Source organism: Patella vulgata, chromosome 5 (genome assembly GCF_932274485.2).
Source record: "Patella vulgata chromosome 5, xgPatVulg1.2, whole genome shotgun sequence".
Lineage (NCBI taxonomy): Eukaryota > Metazoa > Mollusca > Gastropoda > Patellidae > Patella > Patella vulgata.
This window is the reverse complement of record NC_065883.2, coordinates 65072225-65082847: the sequence shown is the minus strand read 5'-3', so window position 1 is coordinate 65082847 and position 10623 is coordinate 65072225. Positions and strand designations below refer to the sequence as shown.

The 10623-nt window shown below is 36.9% G+C and overlaps 1 protein-coding gene across 1 annotated transcript; it reads right to left on the bottom strand.

Moving 5' to 3' along the window:
- Positions 1-405: 405 nt before the first annotated feature.
- Positions 406-5695, bottom strand: LOC126820437 (alpha-(1,3)-fucosyltransferase C). The gene is made up of 2 exons (XM_050548419.1): positions 5318-5695; positions 406-2497 (listed from the first exon to the last, which is right to left on the bottom strand). The coding sequence occupies exon 2, from the start codon at positions 2493-2495 to the stop codon at positions 1059-1061; it is 1437 nt and encodes a 478-aa protein (XP_050404376.1). The 5' UTR covers positions 2496-2497; positions 5318-5695; the 3' UTR covers positions 406-1058.
- Between the last annotated feature and the right edge of the window lie 4928 nt (positions 5696-10623).

Here is a 10623-nt window from a genome sequence, read left to right as displayed (position 1 = left end):
TCATTGTCGCCCGTTAGTTATTGACATTACTTTGATGTCAATGGAACTCTGTAAGCAGATTTATTCCAGAGCAATTCTTTTAAAAATTTTATTAAATGGGTGACCACCCTTATAAACAGCTCCCCGGCCATCTAAATCCAAGACAATACGATATTTACCATCTAAAATGTTCATTGCGCATCCACGAAATTCTATAATCATCACCTAGACATCTACGTAACGTTTGTGCAACTACTGTCATCGACGATAATAGTAAACGGTCAAAAAAACACACAATTTCTGATTTAAGTCAAGGGGCCATAACTCCAGTAAACTTAACTCGAACAATAATAATATAATCCTTTCAAGGGTTTGGCCCTATATTTGGGCCAATTTGTATTTGATATACATAAAATGTTCACCATATATTTTTAGCTAATGAAACATTTTATTTAAATTAAGACTCAAATCAAGATGAAGAATACATCAATACGACCATATTGATATACAAATTCATGACCCCCGAACGCTTCACAACAGATCTAAAATCTCGTTCCGTCATTTTAGCGCAATAAGAATCCCTTGCACACTACAATAGGAATATCAGTCCATAAATGGTTCAAATTACAAACACATATTGAATTACAATGTCATCGAACTATGCTGCTCACTATGCTGTTATATAATCAATATGAGTACATATTAACGAGTATAAAGCCGTAAGAAATCTGATATTTTAGCAAAAAATGCAAATGACGAATCTTTATTTTAAATAAATCGGTTAAAACTGTAACCTCTATCTTCTTCACAAGGTATTTGGAAAAGGTGACATAACTCTAGAACGGAGATAGTGTTCGTCCCCTTTATGACCTAAGTGCTTCACAACTAATTTGAAAACAAAGTCCCGTTAAAAACTGCATATTATAGCTTCTAACAAGGGTTTTTTAAAAGGGGTATGACGCCGAATATCTACTAGGTTGTATTTTCACAAGATTAAGATGAATAACAAAAAAATCCAGAGACCACGCCCCTTTACCGGTGAATTTTTTTTATAAAGTTCCAACAGCCCTGAGGTAATTTCATAAAATTATGTCGGTTGGTTTTGAATTACAATGGTTGTTCGACCACCATTTATTATAGTCTTTGTAAACGTTTCGATGAATCTTTTTATCGTGTAACATTTTACACATATCACACAGTCCTTTTTTAATTGATAGACTAAAATCTACAGATCTATAATTTTCTTTGGACTTTAAATACTTAAGATAAGCATTATTGTCCTTGTCCAATTTTAAAAGAAATTTTCCCAATTCGTGGGCATTTTTAAAATTTTTCGAGTCAATGAACGATTCTTGTGGGTAAAACTGTGTATAATCACCACCTCCTCTTGTTATGACTACAACGTCTAAATTTTGCCTGTCAAAAAACTTTTCAGTGATATAGTCTTTGCACAGCGAATTTTCAAATGAGAGGTAAAATTTGTAGGTCTTATTTATCATCCCGAAAAGATCTTTCGGGGTGGGCGAACCACACCTTCCAAACACATCCACTGGAACTATTTCTTTCAATTGTTCTACGTATTTCATACGTTGCGAATTTGTCTGGCAGTTACTAACGACCCAAGCGACCAATTTCTTCTTATTGGTCATAATTTCCCCATAATTTTTATTCGCTTTATTCTCAATTTTTTTCACAATTGTGTAACTGTAAGGCACGGGAATATCGGAATCCAGACGATATGTCATTGTCCAGTTGATCTGTTCCCTCCATTCTGGGTTTGACAATACCTGACTTCTAGTGTGATGCGGAGATTCCCATCCAGAAACTACCCAAATTTGATCGGATTTAACGCGCATTGGTGGTGATTTCAATGGCAAATCCACCCCATAAAACACTACAGCGTCACTGTTGTTGAAGTGATCCCATCCATTGTTTATACGGCAAGTTTTGATTTCACAGTTTAAAAATACAGTTTCTGGTGACAAAGAATTCCAATACCAACTAGCAGTATTAATAAAAGTGATTTCCTTGTAAGTTACTGTAATTGAATTGTTTTTTTCATTCGGCTTTATGGTGGTTGCTTTTCTTATTGTTGGTTCTACTGTTGTCGTGGGGATGGTGCTTACTTTTCTTGTTCCTGGTTCTACTGTTGTTGTGGCATGTCGTGACTTTGTCGTGGTGACGGTGGTTACTTTTCTTGTTGGTTCTACTGTTGTTGGTTCTACTTTTGTTGTGGCATGTCGTACCTTTGTCGTGGTGACGGTGGTTGCCTTTCTTGTTGGTTCTACTGTTGTTGTGGCATGTCGTGCCTTTGTTATCATCCTTTCTGTGTCTTTTGTATTCAACGTCATTGAAGTCTCCTTGGGCACAGACGTATCTGTATCTCCATTGATGTATCTATTTACATCTTTGAAATGAAGCCGAAGGACCAGTGGTTGGTGAATTACTGTCATAAACGCAATTAGACCTACTGTCATAATCAATAAAAGCAGGAATCTGTTCAAATAGGACTTCATAACTGAAAAATTGGAAAGTAAAATTAGACCAATGAAAAGTAAAGGATAAAATTAACAAAATAAGCTTTAAAAGGACAAAAAGGAGAGCATACAGTAGAATCTTTTCGAGCAGTCACTCGTTCCCAGCGACATCGCCTTGTAATCATAAATACGACCCCCCCCCCCCAGCCACACACACACACACACACACCTACATATGCTTGGTTTTATCTTTTAATAAACGGTCACTCTTCTTGCGTGGCCAGCCGGCACCATTTTAGGTGTAAACATATTTTAAAACACTGACCATGGCCGATGCCATCCTATTGTACCCTAATATGTTTATTACCAGGTAATTATCTAGCCCCCACCACACACACAGTTCAGTGAACAAAATGGCAAGCCCTGATATCATTGTTTTCACAAGTATAAACCATTACACGTTACCGCCGATGGTGCTCGTTCTAACCACGATTCTCAATAGTGTAATTTTGATATTTTCCGAGATAGTTATTACATTTTTATAAACTAATGTCCTCGGGCTATGGGCATTATTAACGGACAGCGGTCAAGACATTGTCAGTGGTGCAGGATATACGGCATTTCAAGGAACAACATCCTGTCGTTCGTATGGGACGTAAAACTTACGCCACGTGTACACGTTACGTAACATAGGCGTTAACAGTCTGGGTTCGAAATAAGGTATGTCGTATCGTTCCTCGCACAAAAGAAAATGGGGTTTAACTTCCTACCCCGACCGGGGGAACGAAGACGGGCATACGCCATACTATAAGGGAAATATCGCCCGGGCAGCGGTGCTACGGCATACTTTTATATCGAATTCCAGCTGCCAAGAGATCATTTACGAGCACGCCCATGTGTACACGGGACATCGAGTTTTCATTCTATCCGAACGGCTATAAGTTGTTCCTTGCCAGCCCCTATATTATGCACACTTGACAAGGGGAAACCTAGGCTGCAGTATTTGTAGCGTTAGTACTTGTCTTAACCACCATTACAACTGATACCCTCCACGAGCCTTTGCGCAAGTAAAAATAGATTCAATAGCAAAAAGTTCAACACAGTTTACATGGAAAAAAGTTATGTTACAAATAGTGAAGACTCCAACACTGAAATCTTAATCTTATATTTCCGAACAGTTTTTCTATATTTTCGCAGTGAGGTGAAACCACGTGATGATCTAATTCTGGTGCGGAAGCCATTTTAAAAACGACAGAAATAAAGCGTAGTCGTTGGATTTTTTTTTTTAATTTATGACTTTATGTGGCAAGTTTCACCTCTAATTCAATGGGAATTGGTTTATATGTTAAGCTATATGTAGCACAATTTGTGATCAATTTAATTGGAAATAAGGGGAGTTGCCAGTAACCTTTTGTAGTCTAGAACGGTCCAATATTACTGTGGCTGAAGCAGGGCGGAAGATATCAGTAGTGGAACCATTTCTAGGGGAAATCATGCCGGAAAAAATCTATATGAACTTTCTCGGCAGGAATCGAACACTGGACCTCCAGGTTGGCAAGCCAGCGTCTTACTCACTGAGCTACGATGGCTCCCTTTCAAGGCACGTGGTAAACAAATTTTTGTCAACAACGGACTCGAACCTGGAATTGGGTAATTTCTTAATGAGCTACCGTGGCTGCCAGATGTTTGTGTATACTAATTACCTTGAACATGGATACTAATTATTTATATAATAAAATGGTAATATTTTGGTAAAATCACATCTTTACGTTATTGCAGTTTTTATAATCACAGGTGGATTGGGCCATCCCCCGAATTGAGCAAATAATAGATATATTGATGGACTAAGTCCGAGGAGAAAACGATGTATGAATGGTGTGAGAAAAAGAAAAATTAAGCTTGTTTCGTTTTCTCATTATGTCACGTATTCTTCACGGAGATGGGTGCCCAGACTTAGAAACCAGATGGCCCGATGACGCAGGGCTACCCAATCTGCCCTGTGTATAATACATTTTTATTAAAAACAGAGTGCTATTCATAAGTTTGACAATTTGAAAACAAAGATGAAAAATAAGATGTTTGTAAATCTGGGCGCGCATCAAAATGACTCATGTTTTTGCCATTAGGCCGTTTTTGTAAAACGAACCCACCATAGGTCTAATGAGAATAATACTTGTACAATGAACAGATTATTTTTATGTAACAGTTAAAATATACTGTAAATATAAATGGGACATCATATGTCAATAATGAATATCTTACATCTTAATATAGAAATGCAATAATTTTGAATCACTGATCGATGATGTGCGATAATTAATATTACTAGAGATGAATGTCAACTATCTTTAATACATCGTGCAACAACGGCATAATTATTGTCGCTAATTACGATACAACTATTGTATCAAATTAATATACTGGCACTACTGCTATTCATGAGTACCTAGATTATCAATTACTTTTCAAGAGAGAGAGAGAAATGGGGTTTCACGTCCACTCGACACAAACTAGGTCATTTTGGGACTAACATATGATTTAATTTTATTTCAATAATTCGCTTGCGCGTAGGGGTCTTTAGCAGTGGGAGGAAACCGGAGGACCCGGAGAAAACCCACGAGGTTGGACAGGCGACCCTACTCCTTGTCACGTACAACCGGGGAATCGAAACCCCATCAGTTGACTCAATGACAGACCGTATGATACAGCGCACGCGTGCTAACCATTCGGCCAATCCACCCCCCCCCCCCCAATTACTTTTCAAAATCAAAATATATTTGAAATGACTGAAACATTAAATAGGCATAACATAAATTAGATTAAATCAGGGTATGAAATATATTAAATATAGAATGACTTACCTATTAAGTAATAAGGATGTTAACACAAACTGTCTTAACTATCTGAAGAGATTTTGGTTATATCGCCTCATTCCCTGTAGGACGTAACGTCTGCCCCAACTGAGTTTATATCTTAAATTTTGGTTACCATAGATTTGATGAACATGCTCACTAAAACATTTAATCGTGTCAAACGGACACCACTAAAACCCACACAAAGACAAGACGCGGATTAACAGCCGCGGGTTAAATGAATCAGAGGGATTATCAATTTGAAAGCAAGCCGAATTGTTAATTGTAATTGCAGGTGAAATTAATTAATCAATTGTTGGTTAATGTAGGACGCCAACATCAAAAATATAAATGCTTGTTACAAGAATTAAACTCACAAAACGACATGATAACAGCCGCAGTTTAAACGGGTCAGAGGTGTTATCAGTTTGAAAGCAAGCTGATGACATAATAGTAATTAAAGGAGAACATAAGTAATTAGTAATTGGAGAAAAACTCAATTAATTGTTAATGAAGTAAGGCTAAATAAAAGATATAAATATCTGTTACAGCTTCAGGAATTAAAAGCTTTCACCGCTGACAATTAGTTCAATTGTTGGAGCTTCACGATATCTCCGAAAGTGTCATTTGTTATAATATCAATGGGGAAATTAATATATATTGTAAATTGAATTAAAATGTGGATTCATAAAATCTTTCATACCGAATTAAAATGTTTCTAAAAGACAATACAAATAATAATTTTGCAGACATACACAAAATAATCCTCAAAATAAGTCAACAGTGAGGCTGATGTCCCCCGCTGAAATCCCAAAATAAATAGCATCCCAAACTTAGGCTGCCTGTCTACAGCTAGCTCCGCCCGAGAACAGGCCCTAAGCTGATTAACCGACATTTTAATTCATGCATCGACGATTTTAGTCGAAAACACTGAGTATGCTTTTAGAAATATTTTAGAAGTATTTATTTCTCTTCTATTGTCATATTGAATGAAATTAAATATGTTTATTTAGCCGTTGTGTGTATGAAAGATGTCAAACTAATCAAAGTCGAATCACAAAATAGTCCTCTAAGGCGTTTTTTTTTTGCGAAGACAAATTTAGGAGTATCTAACCTTGTTTTGAAAGATAAACAGATTAAAACTCTAAAGACAGTTTATCATGGAAAATACTATTGCAATATTACTCACTAGCACATATATATCGCTTTTACCGGAGTGGCAGAAGTGTTTACATAATTGCCAACTTGACACGTGTTTACATAAAACACGAGCTTCGGGTTATTTTTACCCTGTTGTGTATAAAAAGCAGTAGTCTAGTCGATATGTCCCGCCCCAAAATGATCACGTGAGCGTTTAAAAAAGAATAGACGGCATTTTGGGGAGTGATATATTCTCGAAATATGACGTAGATGGATCGTTGCGTGCAGTATGAATAAATAGATGACACCTATTAATTAATCGCACATTTATTATTTCCAAAGGTATCAAGCAATCAAACTGATTATCAACTATACACTAAGTTTCAGCACTCTCTATCAGATAGAATCAAAGTTATCTTGTCCCAAAGCATCGACCAATGAAATTGCTTAGCTCAGTTTAGCTTTAGCTGGAAATATTAATCATTGAACTCAGTTAAGACATTCTACCTCAATTAAAAGCATAGTTGTTACGTTCCAAAGTCTTGACCAATCAAATTGCTTATTGTTCCTTAGCCTCAGCAGAAAATTCTCATCATCGAACTTAGTCAAGGTAATGATATAATGAATCTATACTCTGAGTTTCATCACTCTCACTTAATTATAACCAAAGTTATCGTGCCCAAAGCACCAAACAATCATATTGCTTAGCTCTGCTTACAGTAAGCAGACAATGTTTATTAATGATCTTCATCAAGGCATACACCTAATGAATGCCTACACCAAGTTTGAACATTCAACCTCAATTAGAAAGAGAGTTATTGTGTTACAAATTCTCGGTCGATCAAATTGCTTATCGCTCTGCTTATCCTGGGGCTTGTTTCACGAAATTTTAACTAAGATAAAATCCCAATTTTAGTAATTTGATTGGATATTAGATTGATTTTAGTGCTTAGCCAATCAAAACTGAAGTAACTACTAAAATTTGGATTTTATCTTTAGTTAAGATTTCGAGAAAGTGGGCCCTGGACAGAAAATGCTCATTATCGAACTTAGTCAAGGTATTGATGAACATCTATATCAAGTTTAAACATTCTACCTCAATTAAAAGCAAAGTTTTTACGTTCCAAAGTCTTGACCAATCAAATTGCTTATCGTTACTTAGGCTAAGCAGAAAATTCTCATCATCGAACTTAGTCAAGGTAATGATATAATGTATCTATACTCGGGAGTTTCATCACTCTCACTTAATTAGAACTAAAGTTATCGTGTCACCAAGCATCAACCAATCAAATGGCTTATCTCCGCTTACCCTAAGCAGAAAATTCTCATCTTCGAACTCCATCAAGGCATTGACCTAAAACACCTACGCCAAGTGTGAACAAGCCAACCGTGAGGCTGATGTCCATCAAGGCATTGACTTAATAAACACCTACACCAAGTCTGAACATTCTAGCTCAATTAGAAAGAGTTATTGTGTTCAAAAGTCTCAGCCAATCAAATTGCTTATCGCTCTGCTTACCCTAAGCAGAAAATACTCATCAAACTTAGCCAAGGTATTGATGTAATGAAACTATACACCAAGTTTCATCACTCTCGCTTAATTACAACTAAAGTTATCGTGTCCTAAAGCAATAATCTAATTGCTTATCTCACTTACCCTAAGAAAAAAATGTTCATCTTCGAACTCAAAGGCATTGACATGATAAACACATACACCAAGTTTGAACATTCTAGATCAGTTAGGAGAGTTATTGTGTGACGGACAGACAGACGGACGAACGAACCCATTTTAATAGCCCCCTGCTTTCTGCGAAAGGCGGGGGACAACAATCTAGCTCAATGAGAATGAGAGTTATTGTCTTCCAAAGTCTCGACCAATCAAATTGCTTATTGCTCTGCTTACCCTGAGCAGAAAATGCTCATTATCGAACTTAGTCCAGGTATTGATGTAATAAAACTACACCAAATATCATCACTCTCACTTAAAGATACGTTATGGGAGATTAGATAACGAGTTGGCAGTTTTCACTATAATAGTTAAAAACTAGATAATGCAATTTGCTGAAAATTTAATTCAAATTGATCCACTATGAACCAAGAATTTAAGCGATTGAAATTTCCGCCTAGCCTCGATCATCATTACTAAAGTCGGTACGACAAAAATCATAGTATCGATTATCCATATAATTATTAAATCATGAAGAAAAGTTATGCAGTAAATCGGATCATAATCCACTACAGATCGCAGGCTAGCGATGCCATCGAGAGTTGCTTATGGTCTGGATAAGTTAATTAATGTCCAATTAATAATTTAGATAACATTTCAGTCCTAAAGAAAGAACTGGAATAAGCAGATTAGCTCTTGCATAATGTATGTTTAATTAGAACTAAAGTTATATCCCAAAACGTCAAGCAATGAAATTGCTTATCCCTGTTTACCATAAGCAGAAAATGCCCGTCTTTGAACTCCATCAAGGCATTGACCTAATAAACACCTACACCAAGTTTGAACGTTCTAGCTCAATCAGAAGGAGAGTTATCGTGTTCCAAAGTTTCGGCCAATCAAATGGCGTATCGCTCTGCTTACCCTGAGCAGAATATGTTCATTATCGAACTTAGTCAAGGTTTCACCACTCTCACCTAATTAGAACTAAAGTTGTTGTGTCCCAAAGCATCAACCAGTCAAATTGCTTATCTCTGCTTACCCTAAGCTGAAAATGTCAATCTTCGAACTCCATCAAGGCATTGACCTAATAAACACCTGCATCAAGTTTGGACATTCTAGCTCAATTAGGACATTAGGTGAGTTATTGTGTCCCTAAAAGTGTGACAGGCGAACCCATTTTAATAGTCCCCTGCTTTCTTCGAAAGGCGGGGGATAATAAACTGAAAAGGACATGGTTTTATTATTTTTCGGGCGTTTTCCGAACTTCTATCTGAATAATCGCCCTTATTATTGTTAATATTATTGACGTTCCCAGACATGTGACATGAATAGGGACCTTTCGCATAGGTAGGAAAACGTCACCGGTTCGTGTGTACTTGTGACGTCAATCCGTAATGAGTGTTCGGCCGGTAAAAAATGTTACGCGTATTCAGAGCTGGATTTACGTAGGGGTGTTTCTTGTCTCACATATTGAAATTTCCACAATTTTTCGATTGCGTGGAGTTCGTAGAATGTGCTCAAAAGCAATATTCTGCTTGATTTGTTGTACATCTGCCAAAAAATCGATTGAAAACTTTGCCTTGACCGAGAAGTGCATAGAGTGGAAATTAACGCCATCTAGTTATTATCGTACGTCGGATTGCGAAACCGCGTGTTAGAGGATACGAAATCGAACGAACCGATGCGAAAGGTCCCTAATATCGCTATTCAGGTTACGACGACCGTCATTGGCGTCAAGACCGGCCGCGTTACTTGTAAATTTACGTCTTCTAGTAAATCATTCAGAGTTTTATTTCTCATTTTGAGTGAAGCCTCTATAATTACATATGCGATACTGGGCAGCGCACGGGACGATTACGACTGGCCATAGGATCCACTCACTTGATTTGATATATTTGTCGCCCGCCTTGCGAAGAAAGCAGGGGACGAATAAACGGGTCTGTCAGTCGCACTTTTTAGGACACAATAACTATCTTTCTAATTGACCTAGAATGTTCCAATTTGGCGTGTGTTTATATAATTATTAGAATGCCTTGATGGAGTTCGAAGATAAGTATTGTATGCTTATGGTAAGCAGATATTAAGCAATTTATGGTTGGTTGATGCTTTAGGACACAATAACTTTGGTTCTAATTAAGACTAAGAGAGAAGTCACTCTATGATGTTTTCTATTCACAGGCATTACGGACCCTGATTGTACGAAAAATCGCGTTTTATAGCTTGTGGTCCCTTTAGAAGTCGGCCATTTTTATTCGATTTAAAAAAAACCAAGCCAACAGTGAGGCTGATGTCCCCCGCCGAAATCCCCAAATAAATAGATGACACATATTAATTAATCGCACATCTATTTTTTTTTTTCAAAAGTATCGAGCAATCAAACTGATTATCAACTATGTACCAGGGTTTATCACTCTCTATCAGATAGAATCACAGTTATCTTGTTCCAAAGCATCGACCAAGGAAATTGCTTAGCTTTAGCTCGATATGTTAATCATTGAACTCAGTCAAG